We start from the raw sequence: 25079 nt of genomic DNA, 5'->3' as shown, positions 1-25079 counted from the left end.
TTTGGCATTCACTCTGTTAAAGAAAGGTTTTGGAGTGTTTTAAACAGGGGTGAGCAATGGTTTGATTTATACTTTTAAATGACCAAATTTCCTTTGGCTGCTCTGTCCATGTATCTGATGTAGAAAATCGGGTGTTGAAAAATGGCCATGAGCCACTTGTACCAATGGAGATGGCAACAAGAACTCAGCAGATAAATAGATGGTAGATAGATAGATAGATAGATAGATGATAGAAAATAGATGGATAGGTAATAGATGATAGCTAGCTAGCTACCAAGCTAGATAATAGATGGGTAGAGAGATAAGAAATAGATAGATAGATGATAGATAAATAGATAATAGATCGATAGATAATAGATAGATAGATAGATAGATAGATAGATAGATAGAAAATATATTGATAGATAGATAAGAGATAGATAGATAGATAATGGATAGATAATAGATAAATAGATGTATAGATAGATAGATAGATAGATAGATAGATAGATAGATAGATAAGGCTGACACAACTAAAGGCTATTTGGACGTGGGTGTTGAAAGAGAAAAGACTCAAGAAAGACCCTAACCCTTCAGCCTTAGCAGCCTTAATGTTAATAACTCATGGCCTTTATTAATATCAGGAAAGTGTGTGAGTGGAAGAATGATGTGGGGAAGGGGTAGTTAAAGAGGAGTAAGGTCACAATTGTTTCTGTATCGTCTAGCCATGTTTCACTTAAGATGGTACTTAGAATCCCAAGAAGAAGTTATGTCGCGATTTGCTGGTATGGAATAAATCTGGACTTCAGATGGTAGTCAGAGCTGGAAGGGTAAGCCCAGGAGAAAATAGAGTGTCAGAGGCTTTGCAGGCTTCCCAGGATCCCCTGGGATAGAGAAGAGAAGGGGGACCTCTCATGATTACCCTGGAGACCTGACTGCAGGGTTCTGAGAGGCAGAGGGAAAATCGTCTCTATCATCTAGATCAATTAAAATTATTAGTGAATAAAAGTAATTGCGTTTCCAAGTGCACTAGATTTTGCTCTTTAGCATAAATTCATTACTTAAATATTTAATGCAGATATGTATCACATTTCCATATTTATGATAAACATAAGCTTTATTTCCATCTCTCAGGCAAAGTGGTAGGCTCTAGAGCATCCAGACTATCAGAAAGTTTTAATAAATCAATGTCTTCAAGGCTGATAAAAGTTGAATTCTACAAATGAAGCAAGGACGTGTCAATGTACTCTAAGCTGTCTCCTCATCCTGCTGCTGCTCTACACATTCCTGTAACCATTTCCATCCCAAATTCAGATTGGAGAAGTGATGGGAAAGAAAAGTGAGCAGAGGTAGAAGACTCGGTGATGTGGACGTGCGAGCGTGTGTGTGTGCATGCGTGTGGCAGCACCCACAGAGGCGGTGAACTTTTGACAAACTTCACATTAAACAAATCCGAAGAATCTGAGAGAGGCAAGAAGCCGGAGAATGTGGATGGAGAGAATGAGATTTGGGTCAGGTGCTGGGAGACACGAGGGAGCATTTGAGCTGTTATTTAGCTGATATTATTATTAAAAGAAAAGTAGGATCAAGCATCACTTCCATTTCCAAATTTTCTTGATGGAGTAGCATGTTCTTTGGCTTTGAACTCACCTACCATTGATCGTTTCATTAGCCACAAAGCACAAGGATGTGAAATATCAGTGTTTCAGAGAGACATCTGCCAGGTTTTATTTTCCATTTTGTTTCAATATTTCCTGAGGGTAGCATTTAGTGGATTTCTGAATTGAAAAAGAATACAATCAGACAAAACACTAATTTGAAAAGATACGTGTACCCCTATGCATATTGCAGCATTATTTACAATAGCCAAGATATGGAAGCAGCCCAAGGGTCCATCAACGGATGAATGGATGGTGGTATGTATATATACAATGGAATATTACTCAGCCATAAAAAAGAATTAAATCTTTCTATTTGCAATGACATGGTTGGATCTAGAGAGTATTATGCTACGTGAAATGGGCGAATCGGAGAAAGACAAATACCGTGTGTTTTCACTCATGTGTGGAATTTAAAACCAAAACGAATGAATAAAGAAAAGAAGAGACAAACCAAGAAACAGATTCTTAGCTGCAGACAGCAAACTGATGCTTTCCAGAGGGGAGATTTGAAATAGGTGGGGATGGGGTGAAATCAGGAAAGGGGATTAAAAGGACACTTATCATGATGAGCACTGAGTAACGTACAGCATTGTTGAATCACTATATTGTCCACCTGAAGCTAATATAACACTGTATGCTAACTGTACTGGGATTTAAAGACAGATGGAAAAAAAGAAAATAATAATGATCATAAATAATAATAATAAATAATAAAAAGGAAAGCAGTTAGGGAGACATAACACTAATAAGTGAGAAGGAATTTTAGTGACTGTGGCATGAACAAAAGTTACTATAAGTTAAAAAAAAGTTAATTACCAAAAGGGAACAAAATTTATAAACATGTAGCACAATACTGAAAAATGATCAAATGTTCGTGAATAGACTTTTAACATTACAGCCGATATGTTTTATGATTCTTTATTAAAATTTTAAATGCAGTTTTCTTTACACTTAGTGTTGTGACTGCTATTCTTTCTCTCATCATCCCTTACCTAATTCAGATATGTTCAAAATTATTTTTGTGGTCTCTACTGAAGTTTTTATTTCTTACAGATCAGCAACATATAGGCATAAATGTCTCAGACGCATGTAGGATTTTCAACATCAGAATAGAGTCAAATGCTATTTCAGGAAATCTGGTGCATGCTCGCCACCTAGTGGTGAAAATGGGAACATGTGAGGATTTCAAAACAACCCAAAAGAAGGGAGTGAATTTAGTGAAATACTAAGTTCACTCATTAACTTTAAATATATAGTAAGTTATAGATGTTATGTGAAAACTACTATGTTACTAGTTAAAATATGAAAGACAAAATAGATTTTTAAGAATACTATTTTATTTTTTTCATGAAAAGTTAAAAGATTTTTACTAATTACTATATGTGTGTGTGTGTGTGTACATATATATTTCTACATATTATTTACAATAAAAGCTAAATATATATTTTTATATATATACATATATATATATATCTACATATTATTTATAATAAAAGCTAAATGTAACTTGTGAATATCCTACAAATAGTCATTGTCACCATTTTGGCTTATTTCCAGTAAAATTTTCCACATGTATCTTTGTGCGTGAGGCTTTATAATTTACAGTGATCTGTGTCCTCATTTCTCACCCAACTTTATACCTTAGTAATTTCTCATCTTATTCTCTGTTCCCTTCAGAAATAAGAAATCTGTCACCATAATTTTTGAACACTGGGGCAAGACTTCTCAAGATTTTGCTTTTTCTTTTGTTCTGGTTTGTGTATCGAGTGGTAAACTAATGACATTGGAGTCATCTGGATTAAACAAAGTTAAACGGGCTTCGTGGCACAAGAGCTCTGTGAACAAGGGTCCACCAAAAGCTGACGTATGGAAGGAAGAACACCATAGTTCATCTTACTAATCCACAATACATTTCTTCCCGCTAGAGCAAATTGTTGCATTAAAATTTGTGTTTCCAAAGAATTTATCATGAGATGTTTGGATAAATGTTCACTTACGGTATTTTAAATTGAAATTTCAAGCCTGGATTTAAGGTACCCGTAGATATTCTCGAAACCTGCATCTGTGCGTCGTGTTTCTCTGTCCTGAAAATCGTGTCACTCAGTTGCCGGACACTCTTGTCACTTCTGTCCAAACCTCAGTTTATAAGATCACTAGAGACTTCAAAAGAATACACCTTGATTTTATAGTGGGACCAAAACACCACGATCTGTTCTGCACACTCGCTTTTCTTGCCTTCCAAGATGGCGTCTGAATAGCTCTCTTTACGATTTGGAATTAGAAAATGCATATTATCCTCATGGTCTTGTTTTCCTGCAAATCGAGGAATATCATAACATACATCTAAACCTTCTTCCTGGAAAGTAGTACAAACACTTGTTAAAATCTTCCTTTTATTGAAGTTAGTGAGCAAACAATCCATTTTCTGTTTCTTTTTTAGAGTTAAAAACTTGAAGTGATATTTTACACTGGGCATGGGTATAGCAAAGGGATATACTTCCCAAGATCTTTAAATAACTTAGCAAGGCTCAGTTTCAGGAATGTCCTGAACATATCTTAGAAAAGTGTCTTACAAACGTAAAAAAAATTTGGGGGGCCTGGGTGGCTCAGTTGGTTGAACGCCCGACTCTTCGTTTCCACTCAGGTCATGATCTCACGGTTTCACGAGTTCAAGTCCCACATTGGGCCCTGCACTGAGAATGCAAGACCTGCTTGGGATTCTCTCTCTCTCCCTCTCTTCCTTCCTTTCCTGTGCTTGCACTCTCTCTGTCTCTCTCAAAATAAATAAATAAACTGAAAAAGAAAAAAAAAGTTGTCTTTATTGTGTAGTTGCCTATAAAAAGTGGAGACTGTATATAGACTTACTTTTTTTTTTCCTTTTTATAGGTAAATACTAGAGCCACATAGAATCAAAGAGCTTGGAGCTTCAGATTTGTGGTGTATTAGTGACTCTTTTCACATTTAAATACATTACTGAATTCATATGATTGCTTTCGAGAGAGAGAGAGGGATAAACACCTTCATTTCTACAGGTTGTGAGGTTCATTATTTGCATTACCTACCCTTACGTTACTTCATGTAATATTAGAAGCAACTTGAAACCACTCAAGTGGGGGTTGTCCGCTGAGCACTTGGGACGGGATGTTTGTAAATGAATGATGAAGGTTGTAGAAGATAACAGCTTGGAGAAAGATGTGCTAGGGAAATTTACGAAGATAAATGTCCCCGGACGTTTTTGAGGAAGTGATGTTTCATGACGCATGACTTTATTCCCCAGTCTCTTACAAGTGGGTATGAACTGGCTGTTGCTGAGGCTGTGCACCCAGCTGTGGCGGTCAGTGTCCATTGGATCTGCCTGGTCGGGTCCCATGAAGAACTGATTGTTACATATTTTAAATCTCACCCCTGCATGTAATAGCTTAGAGAGCTATGTGCTACAACCCGTTTCATTATATTATTTCTCTTACAACGTTGTATTAGCTAAAGAACAGCTATGCTTTTTTGTTACACAAGAAGGTAAACACCTCTGTGTAGAACTCCTCTTTTTAGAGTCTATTGATTGCACGCTGTTATGTGTGAAACCTCTGCTCCATTCTTTGCAGCCTGCATTCTCATTTGGTGTTGATGAGATCTCTGTGAATGACCGTCCTCACTTCACAAATTAGGAAATGTGAAATATTAGGTCACTGAACTTGTCTATTCTGTATCTCCTTAACATCGTATGTTTTATTGGTTGATTTAATTTTGGCTAATTATTACCGTCATTCAAGAAGAGCTAATGTGTGCTTACTGTACCTCGGACAACAGTGGTTACAGGTTTTAAAGATCGATCACATTTAATTTTCACAGCTGTGTGTGGTAGTTAAGATTCGCCCCCTGTATAGATGTTACTGAAACTGGGGGATTTTGAGGCACGTTCGCTCAAGGTCACACAACCTGGAAGTGATGGATCTGGGTTTCAGTCTCAGACATTGTGAATCGACGGCTCCTGTGCGATGCTCCCCTGCCCGAGCAGCTGCACGCACAGTTCTAATGCTTGTGTCCATAGGCTGGCACTCTCCTAAGTTCTGTGCGTACTTAAATCGCTTAGGTAAGTGTTATCCTTATCCCCGTTTTACAGATGTGACAACTGGGCCTATCCTCAGGGATTATCACTCCTTGCAGCCGAGACCCAGCTCTGCCCACAGTAGCATTGTCGGGATCCTTCCATCCCGTGGTGAAGTCTCTGCAGAACACAGGCGAAGCTTTATCCTAACGTGCAGTCTCCTACATAGGCAAACCAACCAACCAACAAAAAAAGACTGGTTGCCCGAATGCGTCTGTACTGGTGCAGGAGGGAGGAGGGAACAGTGAGGCAAGACCCGTTTTTCAGTGTCAGACTATCCATTCTGTTACCTGAATGATTTAAATCAGGAGCAACGCTGTGCTTGCACACATGACGTTCTGTTGGCCGACTAGAATATTCCACTACTCTCAGTTTCTGTCTTTTTTTTTTTCTTAAAATGAAATACTTAGCATTGCATCTGGGTAATGAAATGGTGAGGTTCCATAAACCCTTCCACCGAAGCGAGATTGAAAGAGCTGCGGTCATCGTATCTAAGTACACTTTAAAAGCAGTTCAGAGACAAAAAGCCACGAAAATAGTTCCTCCTGTGTCTTTTCTAAAAGCCAACGCGAAGCTGTATTTGCTCTTCCGCTGACAACAGAAAACCTCCTTCCAGAAAGAAGTAGACTCTTTTGATCATGGGAACTGGGCGCGTGAGGTACTCCGAACCGTAAGGATTGTTTCCTCAGCTGCCGCGTTTTTGTGGGTGAATCCCACCCTTCACTTGAGCTTCTTCCAGATAATTTTAAGAAATAAGGAAGCTGGTATTTAAAAGGCAAGAGCTTTTGGCAACGTATACTGAAGTTCTAAGCAGAACCAGTCCTCCGCCAACTGGGAGGATGTGTCTGGGTCAGCAATGGTGAGCGAGCCAAGGAAAGGACGCTGAGCTGTAGTCTCTGAGAATATCGCAAATCGGACTGCCCTTGAAGACCATTCATGGCATGGAGGTTAGCTCTCCACTACTCACCACACCTGTTGGGAGTCTTCCGTTTCCTGGGATACTCAGCTAGCACCCTGGCTGGACTTAACCTTTTGCTCGGTAATATTAATCAATTAAACCTCTCTGTTGAATATTTACCATAAGCCTAGGAGCGTTAAACTGTATGAAAGCTTAAAAATGAAAAATTTTTGAAGGCATTGCCCTTCGTCTCAAAGAACATGTGGGAAAGATGATAAGCATATGCTAACCGCCAAGCTCTGTTTAAAATTATAAGTATAATAGGATTTAAGAAAAAGATAATTTTCTTGGTAGCTTGGAATAGTATTTCAAAACTGTACAGATAATACAGTGCAGATATGATTTGGATAACAGAACGGAGAAAGGATATTCCAGGGCAGAGAGAGAGAGAGAGAGAGAGAGAAGGAACTGTGTTTGGCCACTGAGCCACAGATAACGGGAGTGTGCTGAGGGTCATGGGAAATAAGGTCGGTATCCAGAGTGTGTCCAGACATCCTTGAAAACACAAGAAGAACATAGCTTGCTTTGGGAGGCAGGAAGTTGCTATTTTCAATAGGAGATAGAAATAGGAATCTTTGATGAACCATTGCATACCTGCATTTATTTTTTTTAAGTTTGTTTATTTATTTTGAGAGGGGGGAGGCCCCGAGAGGGAGAGAGAGAATCCCAAGCAGGCTCTGCACTGGCAGCGTGGAGCCCGACTTGGGGCTCGAACTCGCAAACTGTAAGAGCGTGACCTGAGCTGAAACCAAGAGTCAGACGCTTAACCGACTGAGCCACCCAGGCACCCTGCAGATCTGCATTTACAGGAGAGAAATATTCAGACGTACAATAACGAGAACACTCAGAAGCCACTATGTTGTATTTTTGGTGTTGTCTATGAAACAACATTTATTTTTGTTCAAGGACTGTAAGTTGTTACACATTTGTTTCTTAGCCGCTGCAAGATTTGCTTTTTTTATCTTTCTTGTTTGCATAGCAATTCTGTAAATACTGGCAAAAGTAAGAGAAAAGATAGTCTAGTACCTGCAATAATAGAAAATTTAAAAAGCAAGACGATCCCAGTTAACTGGCACATTTGCCTGATCATTGGATGAAAAGAAGTGTGTCAGGAATGTGATTTATGGGCCGTCCTGGATTGCCTATCCTGTTACCAGTGAAATCGCCAGTATTTAATCATAACTGATACAGGCACATGGATTTGTAGTTTTTAGGGGTTTTCTTAAACTTTTTGTTTAATGTTTATTTATTTTTGAGACCGAGAGAGACAGAGCATGAGCGTGGGAGGGGCAGAGAGAGGAGAGAGGGAGACACAGAATCCGAAGTAGGCTTCAGGCTCCGAGGTGTCAGCACAGAGCCCGACGCGGGGCTCGAACTCACGGACCGTGAGATCATGACCTGAGCCGAAGTCGGCCGCTTAACCGACTGAGCCACCCAGGTGCCCCTGGATTTGTAGTTTATAAGAGATGTTCACAACCAAGAAGCAGCAGAACTACAAACACGACTGCATTTGGAGCATTTGGAATTCACAGTTTGGTGCTCTTCCGAGTATTCTATTGTACTTTGTTCAATTACAGAATGCAGAGTCATTTTTATTCACATACTTAAAATTGTAAAATCTAATGCATCCTACTTAATAGTAACTGTACTAATTTTTCCAACTCATCCTGGAAGGGAAGTAAGTATTTATGCTCTCTTAAAGGTTTTCTTCACTCGGCGGATAAGTGTATTTTCATTTTTTAAGTTTATTTATTTACTTTGAGAGTAGGGGAGGGGCAGAGAGAGAGGGAGAGAGAATCTGCACTGTCAGCTCAGAGCCCGACATGAGGGCTCCCAACTCACGAAGAACTGTGAGATCATGACCTGAGCCAAAATCAAGAGCTGGATGCGTAACCGACTGAGCCACCCAGGTGCCCTGATAACTCTGTTTTCAGTACCACCAGCGTCTCTTAGGACGTGTGTATTTCTTACGGTTTTTTACTAAAACATTTTGCAACCACTCCACTCGCAGAAAACTCCTTTTCGTTCTGTGTGCACAGTTTGACAACATTCATTATCTGCTTAACAGACCATATCTGTTCTGCAAGAGCCATTACGGTTGACTACAGAAATTTAAATTTAGCTCCATACTAAAGAGCAGATTTTTGCAATAATGCATCAGATCATTAAAGTTTATATTATAACGGGCTTATATGATGTTTAACAAGGCACTAGCCCATGTTAAGCATGATACTTCCTTTTCAAAATGACTACTACATATTTTCTACCTTTTAATGTGTTTTTTCCCCGAAAATGACTATTGCATTTTTTTTTTAATCTTTTGCCAGACTTTAAGACCATAAAGTCAAACTCTAGCCGAGGAAAGAAGGAACTAGTCTTCTGGAAGCGGGATAGGGGGAAGGGTGTGGAGAGCCAGAAGGAATCCCTTTGCTTGAGTTAGCTACATCTTCACCATGTTTCTGATTTGCAAGACTTGAGTGTGTTTTGTTTGTTTGTTTTGTTTCATTTTGTTTTGTTTTGTATTGTTTTTTGGTTAGGATTTCTCTAAGAGTGTTAAAATACACCAAGTTGCCTTATGCAAATTATTTGTTTGACACTTGTGGTTAATATAGCAAATGTACCTAAAAAGGGTAACTTTCTAAAATACCTGTTGATATATAGTCTTGAAGGTGTGAAAATCATTACAACATGACTGTGGTATTTAGACAATACTGATCATTAGTAAATCTTTATTGATCGATTTTCTAACCACTGTAAATTATGTGTTTTGTATCTAATATGCTTTTCTAGGATAGTCATCCTTAAAAGGATCTTAGAACAATTACTGAACAAAAAAAAACATGAAACACAGAAATTACATTTTAGAAGATATGTGGGATCATTGTGAAGTTAAAAGCACGGTCTGTGAACTATAATCCCTAATTCAGTATTACTCTAGCTACTGATTTTTCTTTTTTTTTCTTTTTTTTTTTTTTACCGTTTATTTATTATTGAGAGACAGACACAGAGCACGAGCAGGGGAGGGGTAGAGAGAGGGGGAGACACAGAATCTGAAGTAGGCTCCAGGCTCTGAGCGGTCATCACAGAGCCCCACGTGGGGCTCGAACTCACAAACCGCGAGATCATGACCTGAGCTGAAGTCGGTTGCCCAACCAACTGAGCCACCCAAGTGCCCCTAGAGACTGATTTTTCTAAACGTCCTATTACTCTGATAAAAAAAAAGGAATGTATTTTCCTAATATGGAAGTCCTATCTAACCTTATACGTTGCTACATTAAACTTGTACTATTTCTCATATCTTTGTATTGTATACCTTCTGGGCATCCTTCCTTTATCTCCCAGCACCCTAAATGCGCATTGTAATCTGGCGATCATGGACCATTGTAACATAATGTTACTAGAATGTGTGAAATACGTGAAAGTAGGTTAATTTCATCAATCATGTTGATGGGAATAATATATATTTTTCTTATGTTGTTCAGGATTAATTTTCTCTTGTTCTGAATTTCCCTGACATTTTTTGTTTTGTTCATTTGTTCAAATAATGCAGTAGAGATTTGCTTAATGTCTACTTTCTTCATTCGTGTTTTGTAAACATATGCTTTACAAAATTATTTCAATATTAATTAATTAAATTAAGACTTTTTGCATAATACAACTAAATTTGTACATACAGAATTCCAGTGTAAAGCATCATGTTATGCATGTAGTGGGCACTTAATTTTCGTTAAATGAATGCAGCAAGTCAAAAACAAAAAAAAAGAACGCACCCATATAGATAATGTACTTCATTGTTATCATGGAAACCCTCCTGTGGTAGTTTTATAAGCTAAGCACATCTAGAGAAGGGCCAGCTCTGTTCACAACATGGGAAATAATTACCACAATAGCAACCCCTGAGAATGGAATGTCGGATCGTTTATCTCAATTTGATGGCAAATTATCATTCTCATCTTTTTGTTTTTCGATTTGCAATCGGAGTGATTTACTACTGAATCACAGTTATAACTTTTTTCTTTGCTTTTTTTTCTTCTTCTTATTTTTAGCTCCCTGTGAAGGCAATACATTCTTCTGCCATAGCAACATGTGTATTAACAATACACTGGTCTGCAATGGACTCCAGAACTGTGTGTATCCTTGGGACGAAAATCATTGTAAAGGTAAAGACCGGTTCTTAAAATTTGCAAAATTCCTCTGCCCGTAGAGTGGGAAGAAGTTTATTACAGTGCTTGGATGTATCAGACTTAAAAATGGACTGTCTATGAACTGTCTCAAGCTTCGTGTGTATTTGGCATTTCATTTGTAAACCTTAGTCTTTGCTTTCACCAGAAGTTTCCTCATTCGTTGATGCATAGTAGAGTCTCCTTAACACTGGGATGCTCATTAAAGACATCTCATGAGAGCCTGCAGAGCCATGGAGAGGAAATGAAGCTTCTAGTGCAGTGTGTTTTTCCTATCAGACCTGGTGCCCTTCATCTCTGCCTGCAACTCTCCCTTATTCCAATGTCTTCGTCGGATAGTAAGCACACATTCTAGAGGTCAAGTGCATTCAGGGAACATTTGTGCTTTCAGGTACTCCCAGCCACTTAGCTCGACTTCCAATTTTGCTCCCCGAATGCTTTTCTTCCTTTCCCATGAAAATACCTTCCAGCGCCCCTGCTGCCTTCTCTAGCCTGTACACAAAGGTCTGTTTACTTGGATAGCAATCCTCGGCTTTGCTATGAATGCTGTGTGTTTTACCTGAAAATGCCAGGTATATTCTTTTACTCACATTCAATATTACCTGATTGGCAAAGAAAAAGGAACAGGCAATGAACTCTTTCATGTTCAAAGTCCAGTATTGTCTATTGAACCATCTTCTGTGGACAGAAGCAGACAAGCATCGCCGCCCTAGCCATGGTTGACGTAGTGAGAAAGGCCCAGCCTCTCAATTATTTTGAGGGTGGGAGTAGGTGATTATTCAAGGAGCCACTTCTGAATGGATGGATAGGAAATTATGTAATTTGTGCAGTAGAATCTTAAATCGGCACTGTTAATGACTGGTAGTCCTAAGCTTTGTTTGTCTAACGGGATTGGTTCCCACATGTATAGGGACTATTTCACATGAGAGTGGACGGAAGAGAATGTGAACAGATATGCATTATGAGCTTTCAGGCTTCTCTTCTCCAAGTGGCAGAACCACTATTTTGATTTCTGATTCATTCTTTTTTGAGAGGGGATCACACCTTTACAGGTTTGATTGTTGTTATTGGCTCACCTCAGAGACACTGTGGGTTCAGTTCCAGACCACCGCAATAAAGTGAGCCAAACGAATATTTTGGTTTCCTAGTGCATATAAAAGTTGTTTGCACTATTCTGTAGTCTAGTAAGTGTGCGATAGCAATATGTCTGTAGAAACAATGTGCATACCTTAATTAAAAAAAAATACTTTATTTCTTGGGGCGCCTGGGTGGCTCAGTCAGTTAAGCATCTAACTTCAGCTCAGGTCATGATCTCATGGGTTGTGGGTTCGAGCCCTGTGTCAGGCTGTCTGCTGGCAGCTCAGAGCCTGAAGCCTGCTTCAGATTCTGTGTCTCCCTCGCTCTCTCCCTCTCTCTCTCTGTCCCCATTCATGCTTTGTCTCTCTTTCAAAAATAAGTAAACATTAAAAAAAATTTTTTTAAAGTGCTTTCTTGCTAAAAAGTGCTGGCCATCATCAATCCTTTCAGCGAGTCCGAATCTCTGGTAACAGGTCACCATAATAAATGTAATAATAATGAAAAACTTTGGAATGTTGCAAGAACTATCAGAATGTGACATGGAGGCACGAAGTGAGCAAATGCTGTTGGAAAAATTGTGCTGATAGACTTGCTCGATGCAGGGCTGCCACAGACCTCCAATTTTTTTAAAAAAACACATGTCTGTGAAGGACAAGATGAAGTGCAATAAAATGAGGTATGCCTGTAATTTATTGGAGTTAGTTTCATGTACTAACCTACAGTATGTTCTAAGTAATTTGCTGTGCCCTGGAAAAGAATGCATTTTGCCATTGTTAGGTGAATTGTGCTATAGATGTAGGCTGATAGCACTGTTCGTATTCCATTTCTGTTTTTATTTCCTACCATGTTTTATCTATTTTTAAAAAATCCTTTGATGATTATGGTTGAACTGCTTCTTTCTTCACTTCTGTAAGCTTTCATTTTATGTATTTTTGAGTTTAGTTGTTGGGTCTGTACATGTTCGAAATTATTGTGCTTTCCTGATGGATTGACCCTTTTATCAATCATTATCAAATGATCTTCTTGTTTTTAATAACTTTTTGCTTTAAAGTATTTTGTCTAATGTTAGCACATCCACTCTAGATTTCTTATAAATACGGTTTGTATTGCAATCTTTTTCCATACACTGGCCTTTAGTCCATCTATATCTTTGGATGTAAAGTATGCCTTCTATAGACAGGATATGGTTGCATCTCATTTTTTGATCCATTCTGAAAACCTTTGCCTTTTCATTGGATTGTTTAATCCCTTCATATTTCAATGCTGGTATTGATATATAGTTGGATTTACATCGACCATTGTACTTTCTTTTCCCCTCTGTGTCCCATGTTTTTTTATTCCTCTTTTCTTCTTTATTGCTGTCTTCTGCACCGAGTGAATATATTCCAGTGTAGCATTTGAATTCCTTTAGTGATTTTTAATGTATTTTTGGAGCTATTTTCTTAGTGGTTATTTTAGGGGTTATAACATATAGCCTAATTTTCCAAAATATATTGCAGGTTTATACTAATTTAATCCCAATGACCTTGTTTATGTAGGTCTGTTCTCTCTTCCTTCTTACCTATTACAATTGTACATATTACTTTTATGTACGTTACAAATCAAAGACTACATCACTGTTGTTACTTTATATAATTTTAGAGCAAGTATGTATTCACATAATTCATTATATAACCCTTTCCTCCTTACCACTTCTCATTCTTTCCTTTGTTTTTTGTGAATTCACATTACCATCTGATGACACTTCCTTATTCCAAGATAGTTTTGCTCCTACTAAACTCACTTGTACTATTAATACCAAATATATTATAAGTTAAAGGCCCAACAGTACAATTTTATGCATATGATATTACTCTTTTAAAAAGTTAAGGGAAGAATGCAGAATATATATTCAACTATACCGTCCTTGGTAGTTATGTATATGATCGCCTTTATCGGCAGTGTTTATTTGCCACTTTAATTCACTTTGTACTTACTTTTCTCACGTGGGTTTGAATTGCTGTCTGGAGTTGCTTGGTTTCGATCCCAAGAATTTCCTTTAATATTTCCTTTACTGCCGTAAATTCTTTCAGCATTAAATTATGTTTATTTCTGTTTACCTGGAGATGTCTATTTCATCTCCATTTTTGAAAGTTCATCACGCTGGATATTAGATTTCTATCAACAGTTTTTGTTTTGTTTTGTTTTTTGCCTGCAGAGTTTTAAATTTGTCGACCCTCTGCTTTCTGGCCTCCAAGATTTCTGATGATAAATCACCTGTTAATCTGATTGGGAGTCCTTTCTGTGTGATGAGTTATTTCCCCCTTGCTGCTTTCAAGATTTTCTGTTTCAACATCTTTAATCTCATATGTCAGAGTGTGGGTCTCAATTCATTTATCTTACTTGGAATTTGCTGAAATCCTTGGATTTTAGATTTGTTCATCAGATTTGGGAAGTCCTCACCCTTTATGTATGTGATTATTGTCCTGCACTTTCTTTCTCTCCTTCTTTACTCCCATCCCATGATGTTGGTGCCATTGATGGCTTGTCTTATTTTTCTGAGGCTCTGCCCACTTTCCTGCATCCTTTTTTCTTAGTCTTCTTCAGATTGCATAACGTTCCTTCACCTATCTGCACATTTGCTGTTCTTTTCCTAGTCCAGCTGAAATGTACTGCTGAGTCACTCAAATGCAGTTTTTATTTCTGTGACCATGCCGCTCAATCCTAGATTTTTCACTTTTTTCTTTTTTAGAATTTGTTTCTTTTTTTTTAAGTTTTTTAATGTCTATTTATTTTTGAAAGAGGGAGAGACAGAGAGTGAGCAGGGGAGAGCAGAGAGAGAGGTAGACATAGAATCCGAAGCAGGTTCCAGGCTCTGAGCTATCAGCACAGAGCCCAATGCAGGGCTCGGACTCACAAACCGCAAGATCATGACCTGAGCTGAAGTCGGACGCTCAACCGACTGAGCCACCCAGGCGCCCCTCATAATTTCTGTTTCTTCATTGCTGTTCTGCATACAATGAGGGTTTCTCCTCATATTTTCCTTTACCCCCTTTAACCATCGTTTCCTTTAGTTCCTTGAACATATTTTATAACAACCGCTTTGCAATCATTGTCTCGTTGTCTGCCTGGTCTGCTGTTTGGCCCTCTCTAAGGCTTTTTAACCCCCATGTATGAATTGCTTTTTCCAGTTTCTTTGCATGCCTTGTGATATTTTGTTGAAAACTTCACGTTAGGGGCGCCTGGGTGGCTCAGTCAGCTAAGCGTCCGACTTCGGCTCAGGTCATGATCTCACAGTTAGTGGGTTCGAGCCCCGTGTCAGGCTGTGTGCTGACAGCTCAGAGCCAGGAGGCTGCTTTGGATTCTGTCTCCCTCTCTCTCTGCCTCTCCCCTGCTCATGCTCTGTCTCTGTCTCTCAAAAATGAATAAACATTGAAAAAAAGAAAAGAAGATAAAAAAAGAAAACTTCATGCTAAATAATGTGCTGTAGCAATTCTGGATACTGATTCCTCCCTCCCCGGGGCTTATTGCTACTTCTGTTTTCTCCTTGACTTGTTTGTGAGCACAGACCAGGCTGGCCTGTTTCAGTGACGTCTGTCCTGACGTTCCTCCACGGAGACCATGCCATGGTCTCAGATGGTCCTGGTTTAGTAAGGTGCTCTCTGACCATCCCTTTGCCTGTGCTGTTTATGTGTCTTTGTTGGTATCACACCCAGCTGTTAGTCTCCACCAAGTGCCAAATGATTGCTCTGTTATTTTGGACAGTTCCCAGGAGTATAAATTGCTCCAAGGTCTGACCCAATTCAATTCTATTCTGTTGTGGGGTTAGTCTTTGAGTTCGGCCTTTATGATTTATTCTAAATTATTAGTTATTTTCCTGACATTTTACGTTAAGCTTCTACCTGTTCTCAGGTCTGGCTAGTTGCTACTGAAGAGCTTGATCGTCTCCTCTTAATCGCTTACCAGAAAATGTCTGTTGTTTTGGAGATCCCTAGGCCTGAACTTCTCCACACTGTTCCAAACAATGTAACGTTCTTTGGGGAAAGCTCTGGCGCTCTCTGTTCTTGACTTACCTCTCTTCATGGGCAAAACGTCTGCATTACTGCTCTGAGTGATGGAGGGAGGCAGGGGCCGTGACCTACTTGTCTTGGAGTGACACCCCTACTTTATGAATAGGGTACTGCCCGAGGGTGGTAACCTCTGGCTTATCAGCTTGCCCCTCCAGGCAGACGGACAGACTCTACGAGTGAGCTTGGGCAAGTGTGCTCAGAGACAAGCATTCCCAGCCTGCTGCCCTCCTGTAGAGCTTCCATCCTACCAGTGGGGGCTGAGAGGAGGAATGGAGCCCTTGACAACTCAGCATCTCCTGCCTAGGATAGAGCACCTGCCCTAGGGATTCAGGGGGGTGGTGAGAAATGCTAGTGGTTTGCTCCTCCTGGGGAGATACTGCAGCTGTAGAAGGAAAGGCTTAGGAGGAGGAAACTCTGTGCCGTTGTCTGAAACCTCCCTAAGTGTCCCTCATGGTGAATTGGGGTGGGGTTGGGAGAAATGGGTTCAAAGGCCAGGCTCTCACTGTTCTTAACGAAATTTAGTAAATTTTCTTGAATAAATGTACTTCCATTTGCTCTTTCCATTAAGATAATTTCCAGAAACTATATATATATACATATATATACATATATATATATACATATATATATAGTATTTCCAGATACATTTCCAGATAATTTCCAGACCAAAAAATATATATGCACATATATTATATTTATTTATTTAAATCACTTTTACGAGTTATGGTTGTTTCACTGGGGAAGAGGCCCATGGAAGACATCATGCCACCATTCCAGAAATTTCTGTCATGAAATCGAATTACCTTTTGATATCAGAATATTGTTGTTATTTTGAGTTCAATTATCCATGTCAGGAATAAATTCGAAACCATATAGGTAAGTCTGCGTTCCCACTAGTGGAGTTTGGGATGTTTCCTTACACCTATGAGAAAGAAAATAATTTACCGTTTTTAACATTACTAATCCATTCCCAAATGTCATGCTGAAGGTCTTGTAAGACCTTCTCCACGCATATATTTATGTTTCAAGTAGGGGTGCTGGGCAGTGGGAGGGCTGTCTCTAAGGCCGGACGATAGGGCCCCTGTGAAAAGCAAAAGGTTTTGTTTCTAAAGATTCGTTTTTGTCACTCGAAGCCTGTAAGAGTCCCATGCTGAGCGTACGTCTTATTAAAGTTCTCCCTATGCGCCTTGACTACCATATTAATACGCGGTGGATTGTTTCTTGTTTTGTTTGTTGTTTTCACTCTCCTCAACCTGTAGAGAAGAGGAAAGCCAGCCTGCTGGACCAGCTCACCAACACCAGTGGGACTGTCATTGGAGTGACTTCCTGCATTGTGATCATCCTTATTATCATTTCTGTCATTGTGCAGATCAAACAGCCTCGTAAAAAATATGTCCAAAGGAAATCGGACTTTGACCAGACAGTTTTCCAGGAGGTGTTTGAACCTCCCCATTATGAGTTATGCACTCTCAGAGGGACAGGAGCTACAGCTGACTTTGCAGATGTGGCAGAGGACTTTGAAAACTACCACAAACTGCGGAGATCCTCTTCCAAGTGCGTTCACGACCACCACTGTGGGTCCCACGTGTCCAGTACGAAGGGCAGCCGCAGTAACCTCAGCACAAGAGATGCTTCTGTCTTGACGGAGATGCCCCCACAGCCCATCAAACCCCTCATCCCGCCCATGAACAGAAGAAATATCCTCGTCATGAAACACAGCTACTCGCAGGATGCCGCAGATGCCTGTGACATCGACGAGATTGAGGAGGTGCCCACGACGAGTCACAGGCTGTCCCGACACGACAAAGCCGTGCAGCGGTCAGTATCAGTAGATTTTTTGATGACGACTATAACCTGAGGACCAAAATGCCTCCAAGAATATTGTGTTCTAGTCGATCTGCATTTTTCACTCTCTCTTTTTGTTAATGATTCAAACCATAGGATCTCGATTTTTTTCCCCTCCTTTTCCTTTCCCGTGTCATCCATAGGCTTCCTGAACCCTGTTTATGTACACATGTGTTTGTGTGTGAGCACACACAGACCAAAGATAGTTCATTTATTCCCACGCGTACATGACATTTACTTCTACACAGATTAGGGTTTTAATTTCTATCATAAATACGACTTGCTAATTTGCATCCACATGGTCATAAATGTCGCTCTCGTCAACTTTTAATATATTTTCAGATATAAAATGATATTTGGAAGTAATTGCCTTACCAAGATGGTTAACCCATCTTGTTGAATAATTTTAATTAAAAATAACATATTTTGCAATATAATGTATTATATTTTTTGTATGACAATGAAATTACCAAAATCCTTTTTTTCTACAGATCACATAATACTTACGTTACAAATTGCATATAATAGTATGGTATGCTAAAATACAAAACATTTCTATTTAAATGTAGAGAAAAATAGTAGCAACATTTAATTCATGTTCCTTTTAACAGAAAGATACTATTATCTGTATCGAATTATTAGCCATAAAATTAGTAAAAATTTTGAGGAAAGAAAATTTAATTTAGAAAAAAAAATCGATTTTAAGTCCCCTAATCCAAATTATATATGTTTTATTTTGCATGTTTACTAGCATTGAGTTTGTTTTATGAATGTACATACTTTTTTAATTCATTAGTGCATCTTAAAACCTAAAATATTTTTAGTTGATTTAGTATTTTTGCATGCTGATGGAAAAAAAAAACCTATTTCCACAGTTTTAAGAATTTTTAGGAATGCTTTTAAGTAAGTATTTGTATGAATATTTATTTTTTGTGCAAATATTACTTTGTTGAATGAAATAGCCATAACATTCCAGGTTCTGCCTCATTGGGTCTCTAAGCAAACATGAATCTGAATACAACACAACTAGGGTCTAAAAAGAAAATTCAAGGTAAGCGAATGTCCTTGGTTCCTTCTCCCACCTTGTTGTATTCTGTTTTGTTTTGTTTTGTTGCAGTTGTCTTGTTGATATTTTAAGGAATGTGCTCTTTATTCATAATTTCTTGAGATATATGTTTCGTAATATTTCGTAATCAGAAATATAATGGGTTCAATGCTGATGGAATGATGATTTGTCGTAGACATATCTTTCAAAACATTGTTCACCTGCTTACCATCAAGCATTGTACTACAGTGTTATTAAAATGATGTGAAATCAGGAAGTGAAATTTTACATGTTTTAAAGTTAAAATCCGAAACCTAGTCAACTCTTTTTAAAAAGAGCAGAAGAAATGCAAGTTTTTCATAATAAAAACACTTGAGGATTGTCTCAATATAACCGAAGTCAGTATATTAAGTTGGTAATTTCCTGATTGATTTCATTTGGCAATATTCTACTCAGACTCCTACGCTAAGTATTTGGTGGTACTTATGCAATTTGTGCACTCTTATTTTTGCATGAATACATAGCTTATCTCATCCAAATTAAATGTAGCATGTTATGTCAAAATCTATGAAGTCAAATTTTATGATATAAAATTTGAATGCTTAACTGTAAAATGTTCCATTGATACCAGTGGTTTACGTGTACATCTATTTTGTGATCAAAGATCATAGCAGCTTTACTTTTAGCACTTGCTAATCTATATCTATATTAGACTAATCTGTCTCCAATTAAATTTGCTTGACAGCTAAACTCTTCAAAGCACTTCAAGCCTATCAACTATTCTTGACTTAGGTGAATGCACTTCCATGCTCTATATTACCTTGATAAATTGATGTATTTGTATGCATTTTTCATTGGGAGAAAATGTTTTAACTGTGTTTTATTTTCAGAGAAGAACTATTTGTACAAAGATGGGGACTGTGAAAAGAAAATTCTATAGTGAATTGTGAAAAGTGGACATATTTCTAAATTCATTTCCACTGCCTTTATCCAATCTTAAGAATTACAGACATTTGTTATTCCTTCAGCAAGACATCCCCGCTGCACAATGATATGTTCATTTCGTAATTTGGTTGCTGGCCACCAAGTGCTCCTTAGGTTTTAAACACATTTTGAGATTTACTGGAAACTTGAAGAAGAAATTAGTTCCTGATTAAGACTATCCCGATTTTTATTTTCACTGTTAGTTTCACTTTGTTTCCATGTTGTTTTATGTCCTCGTTATATGATTGTACGTTGTGTGATATGTGAAAAATACGATTGTGGATGAACTTTGTGTTACATGTACGTTGTTTTCATTAGATAGACTGCTTGAGAATAGTGCGCTCCTGAGGGATTTTGAACATGCTACAGTTAAGAAGTGAAAATATGGACCATGGACACACCAGCTAGAGGTTTTATGGACTATAACCATCTATTGTTGGATTATGATTAAACGCAGCCGAAAGTCTTGAGCAAAAATAACTACATTGCAATAAGAAACATCTCACTTTTTTGTTGTTGTTCTTTCCCAAATTCCCCCAACTTCCTTTTTGTTCTATATCAAAGGAAGACACTAAGTTTCAGAAATCGTTTTTGAAATCAGGTATTTTACCATTCGTACCCTTCAATAGAAATGTTTTTTGATGAAGCACTTAGCAATATGACTGAATTGGCAGTGTGAGAAACTATCCTGCATGTCAGTACTGAATATTTGAGTTGGAAAAATGTCCTTTTTATTAGACACATTGTAAAAAGCATGCATTCTTGAATACTGCTGTTACACTTCCATTTCTTTGTGTCATATGCTTGCTACTTGTAACTTTTGATATAAAGATATATAAAAATGTATAATAATTTCCTAACTTGAGTTAAGAAAAATGTTTTCTTCTATTAGAGTGATAAAAAAAAAAAAACACCTGACTTAACATAAGTGCTCACTTTATATCAACTCTTTCTACCTGTTAGGCTATATAGGATGTCTTTTAGTATTGAGGCTTACTTCTCTAAAATTTGATCTCGAAAATTTTATGGAATATGTTCTTCTTTTAGAATAGGAAAATCTTTTTAAACGCTTTAAAATCACAGATCCTTCTATGCCCCCACATTACACCATTCTGAGTTGCTCTCATACTGAGATGCACAAATACTACCTGAAAGCTTACTAATCATGATGTGTTTAATATAAATAAAGTAAAACCATATGATATATTTACTTGCTGTTGAATTATATACACACTCTATAAACTTTGATTTAGTGAATGGGTACTTTTTAATATTGAATGTGTATTCTTAGAAAATAAACTTTAAAAATCAGAATTACTATCAATCTGCTTACCAACATTGCCCAAACTGCTGAATTCTATAGGATTCTGTCCTTTGAATAGTAAAGCAATCTAGTCCATCACAGTTCAAACTTTGTGACCCACCCAAGCAGGCTTTACAAACCCATAGATGACTTACTTGCATACATCCTTATTAGGAATTCAATTTCATATATGCTACAAAAACAATTAAATGGGAAAGAAAATAAAACTTCATGATAGAAAAGTTAAAGAATTATCATAGCAATTCTGAATAATCGATATTGAAAAAAAGTCAATATACATAATCACTTCCATGCATCTGATAAACTAATGAATAGAAAAAAATATCGGACATGATAAAGAAATGTTATTTTTATTGTTTTGCTACGTATTTTATACATACTGCTTATGTCATAATGTAGCCTTTATTATTTAACTTGACTGATTTATTTAATCTCAGGCCAACTCTTATGCCCTTTAATTTAAATGTAATGCATCCATAGATTGCTAGCCATCCATGTTTATGTTACTTTTTCTTTTTTAGAAATCTTCATAGGCCCTTTACTATTTGAATGAATAATCTCAAAATTATAATATATATATATATATATATATATATAACGTATAAATATATATATATATACACATTTATTTATTTATCTCAAGACTTATTTCTAACAGAAAACAAAGGAAAATAAATTAAAAGTGACCCACCTGCCCTGTAGCTGTCCATAGGCAGCTCTTCCTAAATCTGCAGATGCTTCTGATCTGTTGGTTCACTGCTGAAAAGATCTTTGCACCAGAAATCTGCTGAAGGAGGTTAGCAACAATGAAAAGTCCAACCACACTGAGTAAATTGGTAAAGATGGATTTCTTATGTACATTTAAGGCACAGCAGCTCCAGGGGCAAAATACTTCTAATGAAGAATAGGTCTTTTTGGTGGTCATGCTAAAGATATTTAAAAATGGTTTTGACGAATCAGAAGAGAAGGTAGTGACGATGCTAAGGCTAGGACCTGGAGGCATCCTGTTGGCCCTCGGAATAACCCTGGATGCTGGAGCTTGAGATCGTGGGGGTCCACCATACCTGGGAGGCCCTTGGAGGAGGCTTCTTAAAAGCCACTACTGAAATTTATCAGTATATTAAACACTTCCATTTACTGGCTTATCAGACCCTGTCACCTGAACATCAACCTTCCAATTTCAATCGGGAGACACGTTGTAGGTAAGGAATGAGATGTTTCAAGACTCTCAAGATGTTTCAAGATGTTTCAAATCCAGTTATTTTAATAAATAATTATATGTTTTGATAAAGTGAATTTAAAGATTACTTACACAAGTGCTTTATTAATTCCGTAAGATGTTTTCCAAAAGCATAATTACACACTATATTAGTTAATTTGAAAAGAGCCATTTTCCTTTTATTTCTTATATTTTTGAATTAACTTTCAAACACCAGGAGACATATCCTGATTATATGCAACGCCTGTGAAACCCTGCATTCAGCCTCTTCCTTTTGTCCAAGTGCATTTCACCTGCCTAATTCGAGATGGGTGTGCTGATTGGGAAATACTGTTTGGGGGGGCTGATTTTATCTACATGCAATTTCTAGGTATCATATTGCCAGGCAGACTTATGTAATGTTTGATTTTCTATCATTCACTTGCATTTGCTCGGACAATTGAAATGTGGCTATAAACAGAACTGTAGATCAATGTCACTGAACTTTTAAAGGAGAACAGTCCACATTGTGGAAATGCCAGCTTTTTTGTTCTGCATTATTTTTTTCCACTAAAAATATTTTAATGGGTCTGACTCCATAAACTGCCATTCTTGGTGTTTAATAAAGTTAGGTCTTTGACAAAAGCTGAATGAATATTCACGTAAACTGTTGCATTAATTTTTCTCTATTTTTCCCTTAGGAATTTGGGTTTTTCTCAAATTTGATAGCTTTTTAAAAAATCCCATGAATCAATTTTCCTCGACTTCAGAATATCATTATAAATGACAGAATCTGATACTGGTTCCTGTTACCTTAATTAAAGTAATGGCGAATAATTTATTGATGTTTTGGTGGTGAAATAAATGATAGCATTTTTATCTTATTATGACGTTTGTCTATTGCAATGATGAAAATGAGTCCTGTCAGATTCCAGCTCTGGAGGGAGGTTAAATAAATAAAGTCTTTAAAATTCTCTAAATGTATATGACTTGGAAAGCGAGTTTCAGTTTTTTCCCACTTTGCTGAAACAAGTTCGTTTTGATATCCTGTCTACTTATATGCATTCTTCTTCTCTTTGCTTGTTTCTCTCTGTCACGCTCATGGCACAGAGGGCCCAGTCGGCAAATTGTTAAGTAGAGAAAGAACAGAAGAATCAGAATTTGAATTTATTATAAATCTCTTATCCATTTAATTAGTATTTCACATCCCCCTCTTAAAGGTTGAAAAACAAGTAGCAAAATGGGGCACCTAGGTGGCTCAGTCCGTTAAGCGTCTGACTCTTGATTGCGGCTCAGGTCATGATTTCCAGGTTTTTGAGTTGGAGCCCCAGGTCGGGCCCTGTTCTGGCAGCTCCAAGCTTGTTTGGGATTCTCTCTCCCTCTCTCTGCCCCTCCCCACTCGTGCTGTCTCTGTCTCTCTCAAAATAAAGAAATAAATAAAATTAGGAAAGAAAATAATAGCAAAATAAAATATACATTGTAAAAGTAGCCAGAGATGTGCTTTTATAATTTTATTCCATAAATCTTATCTCTTTTGTTAACGTAGATGTATCCTGATTTATTTTATTAATGGGTTGTTTAAATTGCACTACAAGTTTCTTTAACTGAATAATAACATTCAAGTAAATCTAAGTGTCCTAGAAATACCAAACGTAGGTGACCAATGTCAGACATTCACTATATCTCATCATTTTTTATTGTTGCCTCCAGTTCTGTACTTCTTTGTGCATTATTAAAGAAGTAAATGCCCTCTTAATATGTCTTTCATTCCTCAAAGGTAGGAAATTAAACTCTACCTGCTTCTCACTTAGGTCAGTTACCAGGGTCTAGGGTTGGTTTCTAGAAAATGTTTTATTCCTGCACCAGTATGATTGTACAGTTTACACGGCTTTACATTCATAGTAATTGTGCAGTCAACGTATTCTCATTTGTCCCCAACTCCTAACACATCTCCAAACTCTGAGGCATGCCATTTTTATATTGGTCCATTCTTTGAAAAGTGATTTTTTTGCTCTGCTCCTAATAGTCACAGGTAGAGACACAAAATATAACAGTGAGCAGAAAGCACAATGTATAAATTATTTAAAAGGAAGTATTTCTTTTGTATCACACTACAAAATGTGTACTCTTTAATCACTTTCTCATGAGTTAAGTTTAACACCAACATAGCCAGGGGCGCCTGGGTGGCTCAGTCGGTTAAGTGTCTAAGTCTTGATTTCGGCTCAGGTCATGATCTCACAGTTTGTGAGATGGAGCCCTGTCTTGGGCTCTGTGCTGTCAGAATCTGTTTGGAATTTCCTCTCTCTTTCTCTCTCTGCCCCTTCCCCACTCACACCCTTTCTCTCTCTCTCAAAATAAATAAAAACCATTAAAAAAAATTAACATCAACATAGCCAGCCTCTTTTGAACTTGTACAGTCTATATACTGGGATTTTTCTTAAATACTTTGGGAATGAAAAAAAAAAAAAGGCCAAAATCTATTGGGGAACATAATTATGGAGCTTCATAGAAGGAAGCGTATTTAGAAGAGCTAGATCAAAACAACAAAATGCAAAATTATTTGCCAAGTTTTTCACCTTAAAAAGCTAATTAGTAACCTTCTTCATGATCTTGAATGGAAGATTACATATATTCAATTGTCAAGAGAATGTAATAAAGACGATGCTTTATGAT

General features: G+C 37.6%; 1 protein-coding gene across 7 annotated transcripts in view; it reads left to right on the top strand.

Moving 5' to 3' along the window:
* NETO1 (neuropilin and tolloid like 1) overlaps window positions 1-25079 on the top strand; it is a 130154-nt gene that overhangs the window by 92518 nt on the left and 12557 nt on the right. For 3 of the 7 annotated variants that reach the window (XR_015242648.1, XM_086683221.1, XM_086683222.1), the window contains exons 8-10: window positions 10750-10863; window positions 17270-17828; window positions 18832-18906. Coding sequence is in view for 5 of the 7 variants with exons in the window: in XM_086683221.1 (XP_086539347.1) it covers window positions 10750-10863; window positions 17270-17828; window positions 18832-18892 (734 nt within the window). In the remaining 2 variants the exon portion in view is untranslated. Of the gene's footprint in view, window positions 1-10749; window positions 10864-17269; window positions 17829-18831; window positions 18907-19645; window positions 23291-25079 lie in introns of those variants that run through there. The other 4 variants (XR_015242647.1, XM_086683220.1, XM_086683219.1 and 1 more) reach the window with 4 other exon arrangements.

This window comes from Puma concolor, chromosome D3 (assembly GCF_028749965.1).
Source record: "Puma concolor isolate L17-30 chromosome D3, mPumCon1.1.hap2, whole genome shotgun sequence".
NCBI classification, from domain to species: domain Eukaryota; kingdom Metazoa; phylum Chordata; class Mammalia; order Carnivora; family Felidae; genus Puma; species Puma concolor.
Note: the sequence above shows the minus strand (reverse complement) of the source record. Positions and strands in the feature narration are given on the sequence as shown.